We start from the raw sequence: 23,963 nt of genomic DNA, 5'->3' as shown, positions 1-23,963 counted from the left end.
TTCACTTTCATGCATTGGAAAAGGAAATGGCAACCCACCCCAATGTTCTTGCCTGGAGAATCCCAGGGACAAGGGAGCCTAGTGGGCTGCCGTCTATGGGGTTGCACAGAGTCGGACACGACTGAAATGACTTAGCATTAGCATTCTATAGGTCTTTAAATCTTGAAGGAATTATCGGAAATCTGACTTCTCTGGGAAAGGTAGTCATGAGAGCACTGCCCCTGGAAGCTCCTCCTTCTGTGTATCAGACTCTGGTTTTGAAGTGACTATGTCAGCACCCCAGCTCATACACTTGTTAACTCACAGGCTTGGTCAAATTATAAAATCTCTCTGAGCTTTAATTTCTATTTCTTTAAAAGGTGAATAATAATTATTATGCACAAATATTAATACCTGAGCTTAACAAGTTGTTGAATGCCTACTTTCAGTCCCAGGTGTGTCAGATGCTGGGAATTTTCAAAGTGAAAGAAAGTGAAAAATTTAGTCACTCAGTCATGTCTGACTCTTTGTGACCCCATGGACTGTAGCCCGCCAGCCAGGCTCTTCTGTCCATGGAATTCTCCAAGCAAGAATACTGGAGTGGGTAGCTCTTCCATTCTCCAGGGGATCTTCCCAACCCAGGGACTGAACCGAGGTCTCCCACATTGCAAGCAGGTTCTTTAATTATCTGAGCAGTGAATTAAAAAAAAAAAAAAAAAAAAAAAGGTCAGCAGTATGGAATTTACAGTCTAGATGGTAAGCGTGTATTTATGAAACAGTTATCCAAATAAGTGCATGATTACAAACCATATAATAGGAACACAGTGATGTAGTTTAAAAAGGTGATGTAGTTTAAAGGATTACAGGTAGGAGGCACAGTTAGTAAGGGTTCTCTGTGGAAGTGAAATTGGAGATGAGATCTGAAAAATAATTAAACATTAACTGGATAAAATACAGGTATATGTTTGTTCCATTTTTTTTTCAGCCTGGAGCAGACTTAGTTATTGAAATGTCTGAAAGAGGACCAATTGTTTGTCACCCAGAGAGTAGGTAAAAGCATGGTGTGAGATGAGATTAGGCAGGTAAGCAGAGAGCAGAGTATGTAGATCTTACAGGGATTTTAAGAATATTGGTCTTTACCATAAAAACAATATGATATTCTTTAACATTGGCTTTGTGAAATGGCTTGCTGTATGGAGAATGGATTATAAGGTGGCAAAAGGACTCAAACATTGGACAAGTTGAAAGAGTGAAAGTCTGTACACTAAATAAGCTGTCATGATAGAAAGACCGCAATAATGCAGTGACTTAAGGAAGACAGTTTATTTCTGCCTTCCACATAGCAGGCGTAGAGTTAAGTGCTGCTGAGCTGCCTCTCCTCCATGAGTTCTTTCAGAGAACCAGATCTTCTCAGTCTTGTAGTTTACCATCGCATGCTCTAAGGCTTTTGTTCTCATTTGCAGCCACAGAGGGGTCATCTCCATGCTGTCATTTCAACCTATGGATAGGAGGAGAAATGAAAGATGTGTTGTCATCCATTTATGCCAGTGTAGAATTTGTGCACATCCCTTTTGCTTATCTCAGTTCATGAAAACTTACTTGCATCATCTCACTGGGAAGATGGAAAATGTCTATGGCTAGGTCCTTATGTATTTTGAATGCTTAGAGGTCTCTGGTGCTAAAGATGTGAAGAATGGATGATGAGGGGATGATTATCAGTCTGCATGTGTGAGAGATGGAGCACCTTCCCTTAAACAGAGGAAACATATCATTTATTGCCACTATAGGAAGGAAGGAGCAATTACAGGTTTGGCAGAAAAAAGTTTAATAGAATAATACTAATAAAATTCATACTATGGCCTTTGTCACATTGTAGGAGCTGAATAAAGAATAACTATTGATGTTGATGATAATAATAACAGTATTCCTAATACTATAATGATAATTATCATTGTAGTAAAGTGATATCATATTAAATTACTGGTTCTAGAAATTGAAACCTTTTATAATGGGTGAATCTTAAGATTAAAAATATTTCCCACATTATCTACATTTTCCTATATTATCTACATTTTCAGTTTTGAAATGCTCACTGTTCTTGCATCTCCTGTTCCTTTTCCAGCTAGCAGAAGATTATGGTCCTGTGTTCACTCTGTATTTTGGCATGAAGCCCACTGTGGTGTTGCATGGATATGAAGCAGTGAAGCAAGTCCTGATTGATCAGAGTGAGGAATTTTCTGGCAGAGGTAGTTTACCAGTGGCAGACAACATCAACCAGGGATTAGGTATGTTTCTATTTGAGGAGTGTGTGGGAATTGTAAGTTGGAAAGATTCAAATAGGCTAAGGAATTGAGAAATTATAGGTAATACAGGGGTTTATGAAAGCATCATAAATAAACAGTTTTCTATGGATCATTAATCCATATTTAAAATTATGAAGATGACACAGTCTGAATGAAACATTAAGTGCAGTGAAAGCAAATCTTCTAACAACTAATGTTCTATTAATAAATTATGACCAGGTAAGAAAATGAGAAGAGACAGAGAGAAAAATAAGGGAGGAAAATGACAACAAATTATCCTAATTATTGAATATTTTGCTTTCTGGCCTGAGTCATGGTTGCTAAGAGACTAGTTTTGGAAGCTTGCATGATATATACATGGAACCAACAAAGGTTTGAAGTATGTACATTGCATTCAATTTTCTATTCTTCTTAGAAAAAAAAGCAAAAGAAATTTTTTTATCCAATAGAATATAATACAAAGCATAAAGCACAAATATGCTCTGAAAAGAGGGTCATGGGGAAACAATAATGATGAAAGGCCTGATAGGAATTCCTGAGGCTGTCACTCCTATATTTAATCCCTGCTTAGGTATCCTTGTCATTTCCTGGTTTAAAGACTCTCAGCTAAAATTCATGGCAATGGATTATTCTTCTCTGTTTTTGGTTTTCGTCCTGATAGGAATTGTTTTCAGCAATGGAGAAATATGGAAGCAAACTCGGCGTTTCTCCCTCATGGTTTTGAGGAATATGGGGATGGGGAAGAGGACTATTGAACACAGAATTCAAGAGGAAGCCTTATGTTTGGTGGAAGCATTAAAAAAAACCAATGGTGGGTATTTCTTTATGTAATTAGCAGTAACTGCTTGGGCAGACTAAATGCTATTACAAGTAGACTACAGAGAGATAATGGCTCAAATCCAACAGAAGTTGACTTCCTGCTCACATGACAGTGGTAGGAGGGGAAGTTGCTGGCATAATGGCCTTTTCAAGCACCTGGTTTCCAGGGCCTTTGATGCCTTCAGCACATGGTTGCCTTCCTGTGGCTCCCAGAGTTCATCTCCTTGAATGGTAGTGAGGGTGAAGGAAAGAATAAAAAAAAGTGTGATACTCTTTTTAATAGGTCAGGTATGGCAGGCACACAAAAGTTCTTTCATATTCCACGGGCTGTAAACTCAGTCACAAGAGTTGGGAAATGTGCTTATCTATAAGAGGAGCTGGGAAATGTGCTTATACATGTGCACAGGAAAAAGAAACAAGTGTTAATTTTGGCAATCTTCTAGTAACTTGGTGAAAATAATTTGAAAGACTAAGTTCTCAGGTAGCTTCTTGAGAAGTATTGCAAATTTTTTTGCAACACATGTATGTCACGTCATTATGCAGTACACCTTAAACTTGTACATTCTTGTCTATCTGTGATATCTCAACAAAACTGAGATAAAATTAGTGGTTCAGGTATAGATTTTGCACCAAGTACTTCTCTGCGCATAAGGTTGTATTATAGCTCCCCTTGAGTGTGAAGGGAGGGAGCTGCAGCAGCACACATCTGCTCGGTGTACATGTGTGTGGATGCCCATGCAGGACCGAAGAGGGGGTAGGAGAGAAAGGCGTGAATAGGAGACTTGACAGGGAAGGAGCAAGATCAGAATCATAAGACATATGTGGTTTTTAACCTCAATATTTCATTTTTAAAGAACATTATTAACTTACTAATGCTATATTCTAACTTGTAACTCGGTATTGTGGTTTTTTACCACTGATATATAGTCATCCATATAGGTTTCTCTCCCTCATTTTTTGGTGCTACTGATATAAACAATGCAATAATTACAGATATATGCATGATTCTGGTTTCTTCTTTGAGTAAGTTTCTCAAATAGCGTGTCAATGAACATCATTTGGACTTTTGGTGCATATTACCTAGGAATGGGTGGGAGATTTGGCAGAAGCAGTGATAAGAACACAAGGTTCATCTGAATAGATTCTTCTCTATCCTTATGTTAAAATTTAACATATTAAATATGTTTGCATGTTCTTTTATCAAGAACATTATTAATAGTATAGTAGCTTATTATTTTGCAGGTACCATAGTTTATTTGACCAAGCTTTATTTATTTGTCCAGATAAACTGTTTTCAATACTTTGTTGATAATAATATAAAAAACATATTAATCATTGAATATTTCTGATTACTTTCTAGAATAAAATTTCTGAAATGGAATTAGTAAATCAATAAATAATGAAATTTGATACACATTATTTGTAAGTGGTTTTGTCCACCTGATTTGTATTTCAAGCAGAAATTATTGTTAGCTGTTTCCATTTTCCCATAATTAGTATGGCCTTCTCTCAGCTTCCTTACTGATGACCACCCAGACGCTGCTTGATTCCACCTAACTATGGAGACCTCATACTCATGGGGTAGCCCAGTTTGACTACAGAGTTCCAAAGAATAGCAAGGATGGATAAGAAAGTGTTCCTTAGTGAATAATGCAAAGAAATAGAGGAAAAAAATAGAGTGGGAAAGACTAGGGATCTCTTCAAGAAAATTAGAGATACCAAGGGAACATTTCATGCAAAGATGTGCACAATAAAACAGAAATGGTATAGACCTAACAGAAGCAGAAGATATTAAGAAGAGGTGGCAAGAATACACAGAAGAACTACACAAAAAAGATCTTCATGACCCAGATAATCAGAATGGTGTGATCACTCACCTAGAGCCAGACATCCTGGAATGTGAAGTCAAGTGGGCCTTAGGAAGCCTCACTACGACCAAAGCTAGTGGAGGTGATGGAATTCCAGTTGAGCTTTTTCAAATACTGAAAGATGATGCTGTGAAAGTGCTGCACTCAATATGTCAGCAAATTTGGAAAACTCAGCAGTGGCCACAGGACTGGAAAATTTTCATTCCAATCCCAAAGAAAGACAATGCCAAAGAATGCTCAAACTACCGCACAATTCCACTCATCTCACACAATAGTAAAGTAATGCTCAAAATTCTCCAAGACAGGCTTCAGCCATACGTGAACCGTGAACTTCTAGATGTTCAAGCTGGTTTTAGAAAAGGCAGAGGAACCAGAGATCTAATGGCAAAATCTGCTGGATCATGGAAAAAGCAAGACAGTTCCAGAAAAACATATATTTTTGCTTTATTGACTATGCCAAAGCCTTTGACTGTGTGGATCACAGTAAACTGTGGAAAATTCTTCAAGAGATGGGAATACCAGACCACCTGACCTGCCTCTTGAGTAACCTGTATGCAGGTCAGGAGGCAACAGTTAGAACTGGACATGGAACAACAGACTGGTTCCAAATAGGGAAAGGAGTACATCAAAGCTGTATATTGTCACCCTGCTTATTTAACTTACATGCAGGGTACATCATGAGAAACGCTGGGCTGGAGGAAGCACAAACTGGAATCAAGATTACCAGGAGAAATATCAATAACCTCAGATATGCAGATGACACCACCCTTATGGCAGAAAGTGAAGAGAACTAAAGAGCCTCTTGATGAAAGTGAAAGAGGAGAGTGAAAAAGTTGGCTTAAAGCTCAATGTTCAGAAAACTAAGATCATGGCATCCAGTCCCACCACTTAATGGCAAATAGATGGGGAAACAGTGGAAACTGTGGCAGGCTTTATTTTTCTGGACTCCAAAATCACTGCAGATGGTGATTACAGCCATGAAATTAAAAGACGCTTACTCCTTGGAAGGAAAGTTATGACCAATCTAGACAGCATATTAAAAAGCAGAGACATTACTTTGCTAACAAAGGTCCATCTAGTTAAGGCTAAGGTTTTTCCAGTAGTCTTGTATGGATGTGAGAATTGGACTATAAAGAATGCTGAGTGCTGAAGAACTGATGCTGTTGAGCTGTGGTGTTGGAGAAGACTCTTGAGAGTCCCTTGGAATGCAAGGAGATCCAACCAGTCCATCCTAAAGGAGATAAGTTCTGGCTGTTCATTGGAAGGACTGATGTTGAAGCTGAAACTCCAACACTTTGGCCACCTGATGCGAAGAGCTGACTCATTTGAAAAGACCCTGATGCTGGGAAAGATTGAGGGCAGGAGGAGAAGGGGATGACAGAGGATGAGATGGTTGGATGGCATCACCATCTCGATGGACATGGGTTTGGGTAGACTCCAGGAGTTGATGATGGACAGGGAGGCCTGGTGTGCTGCGGTTCATGGGATTGCAAAGAGTTGGCCACGACTGAGCGACTGAACTGCACTGAACACGTGCTGGCAAAGTAATGCTCAAAATTCCCCAAGCCAGGCTTCAACAGCATGTGAACTGTGAATTTCCAGATGTTCAATCTGGATCTAGAGAAGGCAGAGGAAATTGCCAGAAATCAAATTGCCAAAATCCGTTGGATCATCAAAAAACTGACAGAGTTCTAGAAAAATATCTACTTCTGCTTTACTGACTACGCCAAAGCCTTTGACTGTGTTCATCACAACAAATTGGAAAATTCTGAAAGAGATGGGAATACCAGACAACCTGACCTGCCTCCTGAGAAATCTGTAGGCAGGTTAGGAAGCAGCAGTTAGAACCAGACATGGAACAACAGACTGGTTCCAAATTAGGAAAGGAGTACATTGAGGCTGTGTATTGTCACCCTGCTTATTTAACTTATATGCAGAGTATATCATATGAAATGCTGGGCTGGATGAAGCACAAGCTGGAATCATGATTGCCAGGAAAATATCAATAACCTCAAATACACAGATGCTGCTGCTGCTAAGTCACTTCAATCGTGTCCGACTCTGTGCGACCCCATAGATGGCAACCCACCAGGCTCCCCTATCTCTGGGGTTCTCCAGGCAAGAACACTGGAGTGGGCTGCCATTTCCTTCTCCAATGCATGAAGGTGAAAAATGAAAGTGAAGTCACTCAGTTGTGTCTTACTCTTCACAACCCCATGGATTGTAGCCCACCAGGCTCCTCTATCCATGGGATTCTCCAGGCAAGAGTACTGGAGTGGGTTGCCATTTCCTTCTCCACAAATACACAGATGATACCACCCTTATAGCAGAAAGTGAAGAAGAACTAAAGAGCCTATTGATGAAAGTGAAAGAGGAGAGTGAAAAAGTTATGAAAATGTTGGCTTAAAACTGAACATTCAGAAAGCTAATATCATGGTATCCAGTCCCATCCCTTCATGGCAAATAGATGGGCAAACAATGGAAACAGTGAGAGACTTTACTTTTTTGGGCTCCAAAATCACTACAGATGGTGACTGCAGCCATGAAATTAAGAGGCACTTGCTCCTTGGAAGAAAAGCTATGACCAACCTATTATTTAATATGACCAGCATATTAAAAAGTAGAGACATGACTTTGCCAACAAAGGTCCATCTAGTCAAACCTGTGGTTTTTCCAGCAGTCATGTATGGATGTGAGAGTTGGATTATAAAGAAAGCTGAGCACTGAAGAATTTATGCTTTTGAACTGTGGTATTGGAGAACACTCTCGAGATTCCCTTGTACTGCAAAGAGATCCAACTAGTCAATTCCAAGGAAATCAGTCCTGAATATTCATTGAAGAGATTGATGTTGAAGCTGAAACTCCATTACTTTGGCTACCTGATGGGAAGAGCTGACTCATTGGAAAAGACCCTGATGCTGGGAAGGATTGAAGGCAGGAGTAGAAGGGGATGACAGGATGAGATGATTGGATGGCATCACCAACTCGATGGACATGAGTTTGAGCAAGCTCCGCAAATTGGCGATGGACAGCAAAGCCCCGTGTGCTGCTGTACATGGGGTTGCAAAGAGTCAGATATGAATGATTGACTGAACTGAACTGAACTGAGTTTGTCACTGGTTAACTGACTGTTGGAAGCTTATTTCACATGTTGGGCAGAACCTTTTTCCTTGTAACTTCTACTTTTTAATCCCTGCTAGACTTTTTCCTTTTGGAGTATAGTGTTGTGGTAGTAACCAGGCTGGAGAAGGCAATGGCACCCCACTCCAGTACTCTTGCCTGGAAAATCCCATGGATGGAGGACCCTGGAAGGCTGCAGTCCATGGGGTTGCTGAGGTCGGACACGACTGAGCAACTTCACTTTCACTTTTCACTTTAATGCATTGGGGAAGGAAATGGCAACCCACTCCAGTGTTCTTGCCTGGAGAATCCCAGGGACGGGGGAGCCTGGTGGGCTGCCATCTATGGGGTCGCACAGAGTTGGACACAACTGAAGCAACTTAGCAGCAGTAGCAGCAGCAGTAACCAGGCAGAAGCAGGATGGACCTCCCATAGAAAATTTAGTTTAGCTGTTAAGATTGGTAGTGATACACACATCTCAATAGGATATGAAAAGGTCTATTACACACATAATGAGGCTTTCTGTGGAAGGCAGGTGGCTAGAAACCAGATCCAAAAATGGCTTGAGAGAGCAGAGGAAGGATGCAGGCTTGAGATTTTTATGGGCTTTTGGGGATAGATTGCAGATGAAGGTTCTCAGTGAAAAAGCAGACCCTGTGTGCTTTAAATTTTGTTCTTCTTGCAAAGTATCACTTGAGCTTTCTTTAAAGTCACCTAGTCCAGATGTCAGTAGAAGAAGAAAAGACGAGGTTTACAAATTTTCATCAAACAGGAATAAAGCTAGTCATATTCTTTATTTTGGTTGGGAGGCCTGTTTCTAATACTATAACATATTTTCAAAATATCTGAATGTAACTCTAATTTCTGTCACTGTTCTTTTCTTCTATAGAAAAAGCACACTCCAATTTTTTTCTTTAAAAAATTATTTGTTTTTAATTGAAGGATAATTGTTTTACAATATTGTGTTGGTTTCTGCCATACATCAACATGAATCAGTCATAGGTATACATATGTCCTTTCCCTCTTGCACCTCCCTTCTACCTCCCACGCCTTTCTACCCCTCTAGGTTGTCACCCTGGTTTGAGGTCCCTGATTCATACAGCAAATTCCCTTTGGTATCTATTTTACATATGTTAGTGTATATGTTTCCATGCTATTCTCTCCATTCATCCCACTTTCTCCTTCCTCCCACCCACCTGTGTCCATAAGTCTGTTCTCTATGTCTGCATCTCCATTTCTACCCTGCAAGTAGTTTCATCAGTACTGTCTTTCTAGATACCATATATATGAGTTAATATACAACAGTTACTTTTCTCTTTCTGACTTATTTCACTCTGTAATAGGCTCTAGGTTTGTCCACCTCATCAGAACTGACTCAAATGCATTCCTTTTTATGCCTGAGTAATATTCATTGTATATATGTACCACAGCTTCTTTATCCATTCATCTATTGATGGACATCTAGGTTGCTTTCATGTCCTAGTTATTGCAAATATTACTTTAGTGAACATTGGGGTACATGTGTCTTTTTCAATTTTGGTTTCCTCAGGGTAATGCCTAGTAGTGGGACTGATGGGTCCTATGGCATTTTATTCCTAGTTTTTAAAGGAATCTCCATACTGTCTTCCATAGAGGCTGCATCAGTTTACATTCCTACCAACTGTACAGGAGGGTTCCCTTTTCTCCACATCCTCTCCAGTATTCATTGTTTGTGGATTTTTTGATGATGACCATTCTGACCAGTCCAATTTTTTCAACTGCATTGTTGAAATATTATTTCAAGTCTCCCCAGTTTCTTGATTTTCTCATGACATTGCTGTTTCCTGTAGGCATGATGAAGAAGTATCGACAGTGAGGGCTAAATCTGGCAACATTAAAGACATTTTAAAATAACCTTTTTCTTGTGAGTTACCTTTTAGATGTTATTTGGATAATGACATAAATAGGAGAACACTTGGAGGGAAAAGAAATACATCACACTGGATTAGATAATTTTGCTTGGGAAAACACAATAAATTTTATTTTAGGCATGTTGAATAGTGATGATTGCATGCCCAGGTTGTTTCTATAATTAAAAAAAAAATCTTGGAAGTCAACCCTTCTTACTTACTTTAAACAGTAAATGTAAGATTTGTATACTAGAATATTTTCTAACATTTATATTGACTTTTTAGGATCTCCTTGTGATCCTACTTTACTTCTGAGCTGTGCTCCCTGCAATGTGATCTGCTCCATTATTTTCCGGAATCGTTTTGAGTACAGTGATGAGAGATTGCTAACCTTGATAAAATATTTTAATGAAAATTCAAGGCTTGTAAGCACCCCCTGGGTAGAGGTAAGGTCAAGATTCTCTTTAAATGGTAAACAAATGTCTAGCTAATTGATTGTTCATCCTTCCACATCCCTTTGTGTTCTATCAAAATGGATAATGTTAATCAAACTATCACCTGTAACTGATTAGTGAGTTATCAATTCAATTTAGCTAATGAATTGAGTTTTAAAATGTGAAATATTGTAATAAAAAGAAAAATATAATATTTAGTGTATCCATTATAGCAAAATATTTTTTTCAGAAACCTTTTTAACCCTCTGATTTATATAGCTATAGATAAAGAGAGTGGTATATAAAATACATTTTTTATGATAGTACATGTCAGGAAAAATTAATAACGTATGTGGTACATCCTTTATAACTAAGATTCTATGTGAAATGTAAGGTTATGATGTTTTCCATTTGGGAAGGACCATAGAGGACAAATATTCTATTCCTCATTTTTTGGAACATGAAAATTCACCCAGAGATATTAAACATATTTTCCAAAGTAGCCTAACCAAGAAAAAGAATGAGCTAGACTTAGAAGCTAGATTTCTCAATTCTCTAGCTAGTTTGATACAAGCTACCAGCCTTAATAAATTTCTTCAGTGTCTAGCAAAGGTATTAAGTCATGAAGGTACTATTTAAAAAGGATCCAATAACCTTTAGGATTAGAAATATCCAGGTGAATAAGGGCAACGCGTATATTTCTCAGGGCTTTCCAGGTGGTGCTATTTGTAAAAAAGGCATCTGCCAATGTAGGAGGTGTAAGAGATGCAGGTTCCATTCCCTGAGTGAGGAAGATCTCCTGGAAGAGGGCATGGCAACCCACTCTAGTATTCTTGCCTGGGAAATCACATGGAGAGAGGAGCCTGGCAGGCTACAGTCCATACGGTCACAAAAAGTTGAACATGACTGAAGAGATTTAACACGTATATTTCTCAAGGTATAAAATGCCTAAATAAAAATAAGCTACATAATTTAGGCATTAACTTAATAGTTCTGGTGAGTTTATTCATTACCAAAAAAGGGTGTGAATATTATAGACATAAAGGGAATTGTTGATCATAATATAATAATGAATGGTATGGGACTTTAACATACCATTTATACCAATGAACAAATCATGCAGATCTGAACTTAATAAGGAAAAATTGGTGTTAAGCAACACATTAGATCAGATTTATATAGAACATTCCATCCAAATGCAGTCAAATACACATTCTCTTCAAGTGTACATGAAACATTCTCCAGGATAGATTGTGTTATGTCACAAAACAAATTAATTATGTCAATAAATTCAAAAAATTGAAATAATATCAAGCATCTCTTCTAACCACAACTGTGTGAAACTAGAAATCAATCACAAGAAAAAAATAACTGGAAAAATACAAACATGAGGGGATTGGATAATAGGTCAATAAAGAAATCAAAGAGGAAATGAAAATATTTTGAGATAATTGAAAATGGAAATAGAACATTTTAAAATCCTTGTGACAAACAAAAATAGTTCTGTGAGGGAATTTTGTAGCAAACAGGCCTACCACCCCAGGAAACTAAAAAAAAAAATAAAAACTCAAACAAACAAACAAACAAACAAAACAAAACCACCAATCTGACCTTACACATAAAATAACAAGAAAAAGAAGAACAAACAATGCTCAAAGTTAGTAGGAGGAAGGAAATAATAAAGGTCAGAGATTAAATAAATGAAACATTAACTGCAGACAATAGAAAAGATCAATGAAACTAAAAGCTGGTTCTTGAAGAGATAAACAAAAATTGATAAACCTTAGCCAGACTCATCAAGATAAAAAGAGAGACGATCCAAATAGATAAAATCAGAAATGAAAGAGAAAAGCATTACAACTGATATCACAACACTTCAAAGGATCATGATCACCACGATAAACAATTACATACCAGTGAACTGGATACCTAGAAAAAAAGTGTGCATTCACGGAAACACATAACATATCAAGACTAAATCAGGAAGAAACAGAAAATCTAATCAGACTTATCATTAGTAATCAAATTGAATTAATCATCAAAACACCTCCATCATTGAAAATATAGGACCAGATAGCCTCACAGGTGAATTATATTAAAAATTTAGAGATGAGTTAATATATATCTTTCTCAAACTTTGGCAAAAAATTGAAGAGAAAGGAACACTTCCTCAAAAATTCTCAATAAAATATTTGAAAACAGAATTCACCAATACATTAAAAGGGCCATAAGCCAAATGATTGTGAAATGAAAGTCGCTGAATTGCGTCTGACTCTTTGCAACCCCCATGGACTATACAGTCCATGGAATTTTCCGGGCTAGAATACCAGAGTGGGTAGCCATTCCCTTCTCCAGAGGATCTTCCAAACCCAGGGCTCAAACCCACGTCTCCTGCACTGCAGGCGGATTCTTTACCAGCTGAGCCACAAGGGAAGCCCAAGAATACTGGAGTGGGTAGGCTATCCCTTCTCCAGCGGATCTTCCTGACCCAGGAATTGAACAAGGGTCTCCTACGTTGCAGGCAGATTCTTTACCAGCTGAGCTATCAGGAAAGCCCAAACCATGATTAAGTTAAATTTATCCCAGTGATGCAAGAGTGGTTCCATATCTGCAAATCATTCAATCCGATACATTAAATTAACAAAATGAAGAAAAAAATTTATGATCACAAATTATGTTAAAAAAGACTTTAAAAAATTGAACATCCATTTATGACAAAAGCTCTTCATGAGTGAGTATTGAAGGAATACACCACAAAATGTAATAAAGGCCATAATGACAAGCCCATAGCTAACATCATACTCAACAGTGAAAATCTGAAAACATTTTTTAAGATTAGCAAAAAGACAAGGATGCCAGGGGAACAAAATGGTTACCTATTAAATGGGAAAAGACTTTTCCAAACAATATATATCTGACAAGGGGTTAATATAAAAAATTCACACAGAACACATGCAATTCAAAATAAAAAACAAAAAAGCAAACTCAAAATAAATAAAAGTGTCTAAAGGACTTGAATAAGCATTTTTCCAAAGAGGATATATAGATGTCCAATAAGCATATGAAAATATGTTCAGCATCACAAGTCATCAGGGAAATGCAGATTAAAACCACAGTGAGATATCACCTCATACCAGTCAGAATGGCTCTTGTCAAAAAGAAATAACAAGTGTTGGGGGGAATGTGGAGAAAAAGGAACCCTCATGAACTGTTGGTGGGAATGTAAATTGGTGTAGGCACTATGGAAAACAATATGGGAGCTCATCAAAAAATTGAAAATAGAACTTATGTACAATTCAGCAATTCCAGTCCTGGGTATTTATCCAAAGAAAATAAAAACACTAATTTGAAAATGTATATGTACCCCTATGTTCACTGTACCTTTGTTTACAATAGTCAAGATATAGAAGCAACCTTAGTATCTATCAAAGAATGAATAGATAAGGAAAATATGGTTTGTATATATACAATGGAAATTTATTCAGCCATATAACATTGAATAGTGCTGTTTATGACAGTATGGATGGGCCTAGAAGATATTATGCTAAAGGGAAAATGTCAGGCAGAGAAAGACAAATACCATATGATTTACTTCATACTTGGAATTTAAAAATGAAAACAAACAAAACAAAATAGTGACTCATAGACCCAGAGAATAAACTAGTGGTCACTTGAGGGCAGGGAATGTGGGCATGAATGAAATAGATGAAGGAGATTAAGAAGTCTGAACTTCTGGTTATAAAATAAAGTCACAGGGATATAATATACAGCACAAGGAATAGTCAATAACATTTCAATAGCTGTATGGTGACAGAGGGTCCCTAAACTAACCATGGTGAAAAATTTGTAATGCATATAAATGTCACAACACAATTTTGTACACCTGAAACTAATAAATATTGCACGTCAGCTATACTTTCATAAAAACTATAACAAAAAGGGTGTGATCCCTGCACATTTTTAGGTGACTCTCTGTAGACATGCGTGTAGGGTACACTGGAGTGAACACTGGGTTCTACCTCTATCACTAGTTTTGTGTTTTAAACTGGTTGATGAACCTTTCTGGATCTCAGTACCCTCATTTGGAAAGATGGTAGTATGATCCTGAATTTCTTTAGAGGGTTATGGTTAGAAATGAATTTGAATGGTTTTGAAATTAGTTGGTAACCTGTGCATGCTGTTACTCCAGCTAATTTATCAGTTCCCTCTCAATCTCAAATGTATTCTAGTGCAAGATGCATGTTTTATTCATCTTAATCTACTCATTTTATAGCAATGTGTTTGATCCATAATATGGGCCTGTAAACGTTTGCTGAATGAATTAATGAATGATTCTTTCATCTTTCAGCTCTACAATACTTTCCCCTCTTTACTACATTATTTCCCAGGAAGTCATAATACAATATTTAAAAACATGACTAAGCAAAGAAAGTTTATTTTGGAGGAAATAAAGAAACACCAAGAATCCCTGGACCTCAATAACCCTCAAGATTTTATTGATTACTTTCTGATTAAAATGGAAAAGGTAAAATGGAACCCAGATTTGCTACTTTATCTTTGTGGGTGGAGTGATGTGACACATGGAATAGCTTTGTTCTTCTCAGTGAAATTGGTTTATTAGAACAAATGCTCCTTCTTAAATATGTGTTCACTGCTTGCACACACAAGACTGAATATTGCTTGTACAAACCATAGTGGATGTCTTGAGATATTTATAAATTGTCACTGAAAATTATTCGGAAGTTTTAATATTTACCATGTTAAAGCTGGTTCTTTATTTGGGGACAGGTTGAAGCACTCACACACAGACAAATAGGCACATTCAAGATTATTGATAAGACAGCATATTCTTTTTTCATCATATAAATTCCATGAATGAATGATGTAACAAATGAGAGAAAGTAGGAATTGGTGGGAATCAAGAAAGGCTCACTGTTGGAAAGATAGTAGGAAACAGCTGAGGTAAGTTTTGAGAAAACTCTGGCTTAGATTAACAGAGATGACAAAATTGGTTCAGGGAATGATAAGTACAGAGATGAAATGTGTGGAATTTTTAGAGATTATCTTGATTATAACTGAGAAACTGTCATGGGTGTAATGACTGATGATTTTGGGAATAGTATTGCAGTTTGAGGGTAGGTGATTCTGAATACTTGAGTGAGAACTTCAGATATGATGAAATAAACAATAGATGCTTGAATTGACAGTGAGTAGCAGTGATTACTTGATAAGAGAGAAGTTAGAAATTACTGAAGCACTGATTTGCTCTAGTGAGTATCAAAAGTGAAGAATCAGAAAGGACTTGGAAGTTTAACTCTATGTTTTAACGGAAGTAATTCTAACAACTCATCTAACTTTACTTTCATCTATAACACTCTGTAATGTTTGGCTTAATTTGTCAGATAATTAAATTTTTTAAAAATTGTGATGTTAAAAAAAATTATGATGTTATATGAAATTATTTTATGTTATTTATAAGGTTCTTTTATTTATCAAGTACTCCTAATACATCATTGCTAGGAAAAACACAATAAACATTCTGAATTTACCATGGACAACTTGATCACCACCGTATGGGACGTGTTTAGTGCTGGAACAGAGACAACAAGCCTCACTCTGAGATATGGACTCCTGCTCCTGCTGAAGCACCCAGAGGTCACAGGTAGGATCACAGATGATGAACAGGATGAAATTCTGGGTAGAAATTGGCACGCAACATTGATGACTATTCCATTCTTCATCTGCCTAGATATTGTACAAGAAGAAAAATTCATTATTAGTAGATCTTCCTATAATTGGATGAATTAAATTCAAATTAAAACTCATAATAAAATATTTAATCAGCAGCAGAGGTTTCAAGGGCTGAGGTCACTGTTGTTTTCTGTGGTGGAGTATCATTGATCTGCATCATGTCAAATGTAGTAAAGAGAGTTATCCTAGGATCTGGAAAGCATTAGCCTTCCTCTCTTTCTAAAAGGGCATTGCTTGATAAAGCCTTCTAAGTCCAGATAGATATATTTTTGTCAAAAGATAATTCTACTCAAATGCATTTGTAGTGAAAGGACTGATTCAGCAAAATCACAATCTTTTGTCAAAAAGATTCACTCTACAAAAATTATATACAAATTAAAAATTCTTTTCAATTATATCCTTTTTGGCAAACAAATTTTCCAATGGAACAATGATTAAGAAGACAAGAAAATGTCTTTTTATCTTATACCTAAATACTGATTCCTATCTTGCCAGCTAAAGTTCAGGAAGAAATTGATCGTGTGGTTGGCAGAAACCGAAGCCCCTGCATGCAGGACAAGAGCTGCATGCCCTACACAGATGCTGTGCTGCATGAGATCCAGAGATACATTGACCTTGTCCCCAGCAGTATGCCCCATGCAGCAACTCAGGATGTTAAGTTCAGAGAATACCTCATTCCCAAGGTAAGAGGTATTTCATCTATACTCAAGACTCTTGAAAGTGAAAGTCGCTCAGTCATGTCCCACTCTTTGTGATCCCATGGACTACACAGTCCATGGAATTCTCCAGGCCATTATACTGAAGTGGGTAGACTTTCCCTTCTCCAGGGGATCTTCCCAACCCAAGGATTGAACCCAGGTCTCCCGCATTGTAGACAGATTCTTTACTGTCTGAACCACGGGGAAGCCAGTAGACAGTTAGGCACTGTATAATTCTACTGCTGTAATGGTTGATAACCTGACTCTTAAAGTGGCTCAGCTAGTAAAGAATCTTCCTGCAATGCAGAAGACCTGGATTCTATCCCTGGGTTGGGAAGATCTCCTGGAGGAGGCATGGCAACCCACTCCAATATTCTAGCCTGGAAAATCCCTATGGACAGAGGAGCTGGGTGGGCTACAGTCCATGGGATCACAAAGAGTTGGACACGGCTGGGTGACTAAGCATGCACACAACTGTTTACAGGTACTACACAGTCATGTCATACATATTTTACCCTCTGACCACATGCTCCTTTCCTGTTTTGTTTATTAATACAATTTAATAAATATAATAGTACTTAGGCTTCCACAGGGTTCTCAGTACACTGATAACTCCACACTCTGCCTGTTCATTAGCCTACTCTTCTGTCTACTTATTTTCCAGTGTATGTTTTACTATTATGAGCACTTAACCAGTATCCTCTATTCTCATATGTCTCACACCATGCTGCCCCCACCTGAATATCTATCAGATAGTTAGTCACCTCCCTAACTATCTGTTTCACGTACTTATCCAAAATCCAATGCAACAATCTTCTGCCTTTCTGCTTGTGCTTGAGCTAATGACTCCTTCTGAAAAAGACCATGCAGCCCAGCAGGTTTTATTATTATCACCAACCTTAAATGAATCCTCAATCTTATCCAACATTCTTGCTTGGTAACCCAACTCAATTTTCTCCAACAAGCACGACATGGGCTTTCAGCCCTGAATTCTTCCCTTCCAGTTCTCTGCTGAGGACTTCTCCCCAAGTGAGTTAGTCTTCCACAAAGAAACTAAGAGCCATTGTAGGAAACTCCCTCAATGCCCATCCTCAAGGTTTTACAAATGTAGCTACATCCAAATCCTTTGTTTTCTCTTTCATTTTGTTGTAGAAGAAGGGCTCTCTTTTTATCAAAAGTAAATCTTTCTGCCTTTCTCATGGATCCCTTTCCTGTCAGTTTTTCAGGAACCATTTCTTCTTCTTTATCTGTATTCTCTCTCTGCTTGCTGGCTCCTTTCCATTAGCATTTAAACATACTTAATCCTTTTGCATTTTAAGAAAAATTTTCCCAAATCCTGATCCCTTCTGTTCAGTAAAAGTGGTGACAGTGGTTATCCTTGTCTTATTCCTGATATTAGAGGAAAAGCTTTCCCCTTTTCACTGTTGAATATGATATTGGCTGTGGGGTTGTTATATATAGCCGGTGTTAGGTTGAGGTATGTTCCCTCCATACCTACTTTGTTCAGTTTTCTTTTTTTAAATCATGAATTAATGTTGACATTCATAGATGCTTTTTCTGACTCTCTTGAGATGGTCATATGATTTTTATCCCTCATTTTCTTACTGAGTTGTATCACATTGATTGATTTACACATATTGAACCATCCTTGAATCATTGAAATGAATCCAGCTTGTTCATAGTCTATGGCCCTTTTTACTGTATTTAGTTTGCTAATATTTTGTTGAGGATTTTTGCATCTATGTTTATCAAGTGTATTGGCCTTTAATTTTCATTTTTTTTGTAATGTTCTTCTCTGGTTGTGATAGCAGAGTAATGTTGACCTTGCAAAATAAATTTGGAAGTGTTCCTTCCTCTTGTATTTTTTGGAAGAGTTTGTATTCATTTATCTTTAAATGTTGTATTTGGTAGAATTCATTATCAAAACTATCTGTGTGCTGTGCTTTGTTGCTCAGTCATGTCTGACTCTGTGACCCCATGGACTGTATCCAACTGGGCTTCTCTGTCCATGGGGATTCTCCAGGCATGAATACTGGAGTGTGTTGCCATGCCCTCCTCCAGGGGATCTCCCCAACCCAAAGATAGAACCCAGGTCTCCCCCACTGCAGGTCAATTCTTTACTATCTGAGCCACCAGGAAAACCCAAAACTATCTTTGTTTTTTTTTGATTGTTTATTGGGATATGACCACCAATTCAATCTCCTTACTAGTTATTGCTGTGTTCAAATTTTCTGTTTGTTCATGATTTTGTCTTTATAGGTTGGCATGTTTTTTAAGAATTTATCTATTTTTTCCAGATTGTCCAATTTGTTCATGTATTGTTGTTCATTATCATCTGTCATCATCCTCTGTATTTCTGTGGTATCAATTTTAATGTTTCCTCTTTTATTTCTGATTTGTTTATTTGAGTTGTACCTCTTTTCTTCTTGGTGAATCTAAAGGTTTGCCACTTTGTTTATCATTAAAAAAAAATACAGGTCTTATTCATATTGTCTTATTTGTCTCTCTCTATTTTTTCCGCTCTTTGTTATTTCTTTTCTACCACATTTTAACTTTGCTTTTTATTCTTTTTCTAGTTCTTTGAGGTATCAAGTTAGGTTTTTTGTTTGGGATCTTTCTTATTTCTCGATGTAGGCATTTATCACTATGAACTTTAAAAAAGATTTATTTATTTTAAATTGGATGCTAATTACTTTACAATATTGTAGTGTTTTTGCCATACATTGACATGAATCAGCCATGGGTGTACATGTGTTCCCCATCCTGAACCCCCTTCCCACCTCGCTCCCCATCCCATCTCTCAGGGTTGTCCCAGTGCACCAGCCCTGAGCACCCTGCCTCATGCATCCAGCCTGGACTGGCGATCTATTTCACATATGATAATATACATGTTTCAATGCTATTCTTTCAAATCACCTCACCCTTGACTTCTCCCACAGAGTCCAACAGTCTATTCTTTACATCTGTGTCTTTTTGCTGTCTTGCATTTAGGGTCATCATTGCCACCTTTCTAAATTGCATATATATGGATTAATATACTGTATTGGTGTTTTTATTTTTGACTTACTTCACTCTGTATAATAGGCTCTAATTTCATCCACCTCATTAGAACTGATTCAAATGTATTCTTTTTAATGGCTGAGTAATATTCCATTGTGGATATGTACTACAGCTTTCTTATCCATTCATCTGCCGAGGGACATCTAGGTTGCTTCCATGCCCTGGCTATTATAAACAGTGCTGGCATGAACATTACGGTACACGTGTCTCTTTCAATTCTGGTTTCCTTGGTGTGTATGCCCAGCAGTGGGATTGCTGGGTCATATGACAGTTCTATTTCCCATTTTTAAAGGAATCTCCACACTGTTCTCCATAGTGGCTGTACTAGTTTACATTCCCACCAACAGTGTAAGAGGGTTCCCTTTTCTCCACACCCTCTCCAGCATTTATTTTGGATAGCAGCCATTATGATAGGCATGAGATGGTACCTCATTGTGGTTTTGATTTGCATTTCTCTGATAATGAGTGATGTTGAGCACCTGTTCATGTGTTTGTTAGCCATCTGTATGTGTTCTTTGGAGAAATGTCTGTTTAGTTCTTTGGCCCATTTTTTGATTGGGTCACTTATTTTTCTGTAATTGAGCTGCATGACCTGCTTGCATATTTTTGAGATTAATTTGTTGTCTGTTGCTCCATTTGCTATTATTTTCTCCCATTCTGAAGGCTGTATTTTCACCTTGCTTATAGTTTCCTTTGTTGTGCAAAAGCATTTAAGTTTAATTAGGTCTCATTTGTTTATTTTTGCTTTTATTTCCATTACTCTGGAAAGTGGGTCATAGAGGATCCTGCTGTGATTTATGTTGGAGAGTGTTTTGCCTATGTTTTCCTCTAGGAGTTTTACAGTTTCTGGTCTTACGTTTAGATCTTTAATCCATTTTGAGTTTATTTTTGTGTATGGTGTTAGAAAGTGTTCTAGTTTCATTCTTTTACAAGTGGTTGACCAGTTTTCCCAGCACCACTTGTTAAGGAGACAATGTTTTCTCCATTGTATATTCTTTCCTCCTTTGTCAAAGATAAGGTGTCCATAGGTGCATGGATTTATCTCTGGGCTTTCTATTTTATTCCATTGATCTATATTTCTGTCTTTGTGCCAGTACCATACTGTCTTGATGACTGTAGCTTTGTAGGATAACCTGAAGTCAGGCAGGTTGATTCCTCCAGTTCCATTCTTCTATTTCAAGATTGCTTTCAAGATTTCAATATACGAGTTTTTTTGTAGTTTCATACAAATTGTAAAATTATTCATTCTAGCTCTGTGAAAAATACCGTTGCTTGCTTGATAGGAATTGCATTGAATCTATAGATTGCTTTGGGTAGTATACTCATTTTCACTATATTGATTCTTCTGATCCATGAACATGGTATATTTTTCCATCTATTTGTGTCCTCTTTGATTTCCTTCACCAGTGTTTTATAGTTTTCTCTATATAGGCCTTTTGTTTCTTTAGGTAGATTTATTCCTAAGTATATTATTCTTTTCGTTGCAATGGTGAATGGAATTGTTTCTTAATTTCTCTTTGAGTTTTCTCATTGTCAGTGTGTAGGAATGCAAGAGATTTCTGTGTGTTAATTTTATATCCTGCCAGTTTACTATATTCATTGATTAGCTCTAGTAATTTTCTGGTAGAGTCTTTGGGGTTTTCTATGTAAAGGATCATGTCATCTGCAAACAGTGAGAGTTTTACTTCTTCTTTTTAAATCTGGATTCTTTTTATTTCTTTTTCTGCTCTGATTGCTGTGGCCAAAACTTTCAAAACTATGTTGAATAGTTAGTGGTGGTAGTAGTGGTAAGTACTGAATAAGTGGTAAGTGGTGAATAGTAGCAGTAAGATTGGGTACCCTTGTCTTGTTCCTGAGTTTAGGGCAAGTGGTTTAAACTTTTAACCATTGGGGATAATGTTTTCTGTGGGTTTGTCATATATAGCTTTTATTATGTTGAGGTATGTTCCTTCTATTTCTGCTTTCTGGAGGGCTTTTTTTTTTTTTTTATCATAAATGGATGTTGCATTTTGTCAAAGGCTTTCTCTGCATCTATTGAGATAATCATATGGTTTTTATCTTTCAATTTGTTAATGTGGTGTATTACACTGATTGATTGTGGATATTAAAGAATCCTTGCATCCCTGGGATAAAGCCCACTTGGTCATGATGTATGATCTTTTTAATATGTTGTTGGATTCTGTTTGCTAGAATTTTGTTAAGGATTTTTGCATCTCTTTTGATCAGTGATATTGGCCTGTAGTTTTCTTTTTTTGTGGCATCTTTGTCAGGTTTTGGTATTAGGGTGGTTGTGGCCTCATAGAATGAGTTTCGAAGTTTACCTTCTGCAATTTTCTGGAAGAGTTTTAGTAGAATAAGTGTTAGTCCTCTCTTAATTTTTGGTAGAATTCAGCTGTGAAGCCGTCTGGTCCTGGGCTTTTGTTTGCTGGAAGATTTCTGTTTATACTTTCTATTTCCATGCTTGTGATGGGTCTGTTAAGATTTTCCATTTTTTCCTGGTTCAGTTTTGGAAAGTTATACTTTCCTAATAATTTGTCCATTTCTTCCAAGTTGTCCGTTTTATTGGCATATAGTTGCTGATAGTAGTCTTTTATGATCCTTTGTATTTCTGTGTTGTCTGTTGTGATCTCTCCATTTTCATTTCTAATTTTATTGATTTGATTTTTCTCCCTTTGTTTCCTCATGAGTCTGGCTAATGGTTTGTCAATTTTATTTATCCTCTCAAAGAACCAGCTTTTAGCTTTGTTGATTTTTGCTATGGTCTCTATTGTTTCTTTTGCATTTATTTCTACTTTAATTTTTATGATTTCTTTCCTTCAAGTAACCCTGGGTTTCTTCATTTCTTCCTTTTCTAGTTGGTTTAGGTGTAGAATTAGGTTATTTATTTGACTTTTTTCTTATTTCTTGAGGTAAGCCTGTATTCTTATGAACCTTCCCCTTAGCACTGCTTTTACAGTGTCCCATAGGTTTTGGGTTGTTGTGTTTTCATTTTCATTCATTTCTATGCATATTTTGATTTCTTTTTTGATTTCTTCTGTGATTTGTTGGTTATTCCGAAGCGTGTTATTCAGCCTCCATATGCTGGAACTTTTAATAGTTTTTTCTCTGTTCAGTTCAGTTCAGTTGCTCAGTCGTGTCTGACTCTGCGACCCCATGAATCACAGCATGCCAGGCCTCCCTGTCCATCACCAACTCCCGGAGTTCACTCAAACTCATCTCCATCGAGTTGGTGATGCCATCCAGCCATCTCATTCTCTGTTGTCCCCTTCTCCTCCTGCCCCCAATCCCTCCCAGCAGCAGAGTCTTTTCCAATGAGTCAACTCTTTTCATGAGGTGGCCAAAGTATCGGAGTTTCAGCTTCAGCATCAGTCCTTCCAATGAACACCCAGGACTGATTTCCTTTAGAATGAACTGGTTGGATCTCCATGACATCCAAGGGACTCTCAAGAGTCTTCTCCAACACCACAGGTCAAAAGCATCAATTCTTCGGTGCTCAGCTTTCTTCACAGTCTAACTCTCACATCCATACATGACCACTGGAAAAACCATAGCCTTGACTAGACGGACCTTTCTTGGCAAAGTAATGTCTATGCTTTTTAATATACTATTTAGGTTGGTCATAACTTTCCTGCCAAGAAGTAAGCGTCTTTTAATTTCATGGCTGCATTCACCATCTCCAGTGATTTTGGAGCCCAGAAAAATAAAGTCTGACACTGTTTCCACTGTTTCCCCATCTATTTCCCATGAAGTGATGGGGCCAGATGCCATGATGTTAGTTTTCTGAATGTAGTTGACATCTAATCTTAATGCATTGTGATCAAAAAAGATGCTTGGAATGATTTCAAGTTTTTTGAATTTACCAAAGCTAGATTTATGGCCCAGGATGTGATCTATCCTGGAGAAGGCTCCATGTGCACTTGAGAAAAAGGTGGAATTCATTGTTTTGGGGTGAAATGTCCTATAGATATCAAATAGCTCTTACTGGTCCATTGTATCATTTAAAGTTTCTGTTTCCTTGCTAATTTTCTGTCTAGTTGATCTA

At 37.4% G+C, this 23,963-nt stretch overlaps 1 protein-coding gene across 2 annotated transcripts in view; it reads left to right on the top strand.

The window, feature by feature from the left end:
• LOC109553149 (cytochrome P450 2C21) overlaps positions 1-23,963 on the top strand; it is a 47,583-nt gene that overhangs the window by 5,195 nt on the left and 18,425 nt on the right. For both annotated transcript variants that reach the window (XM_019953104.2, XM_070780513.1), the window contains exons 2-7: positions 2,102-2,264; positions 2,944-3,093; positions 10,264-10,424; positions 14,761-14,937; positions 15,933-16,074; positions 16,659-16,846. In XM_019953104.2, coding sequence (XP_019808663.2) covers positions 2,102-2,264; positions 2,944-3,093; positions 10,264-10,424; positions 14,761-14,937; positions 15,933-16,074; positions 16,659-16,846 — 981 coding nt within the window. The remainder of the gene's footprint in view (positions 1-2,101; positions 2,265-2,943; positions 3,094-10,263; positions 10,425-14,760; positions 14,938-15,932; positions 16,075-16,658; positions 16,847-23,963) is intronic.

Source organism: Bos indicus, chromosome 26, assembly GCF_029378745.1.
Source record: "Bos indicus isolate NIAB-ARS_2022 breed Sahiwal x Tharparkar chromosome 26, NIAB-ARS_B.indTharparkar_mat_pri_1.0, whole genome shotgun sequence".
NCBI lineage: Eukaryota > Metazoa > Chordata > Mammalia > Artiodactyla > Bovidae > Bos > Bos indicus.
The sequence above is the reverse complement of the archived record's forward strand: the minus strand, read 5'-3'. Positions and strand labels throughout refer to the sequence as shown.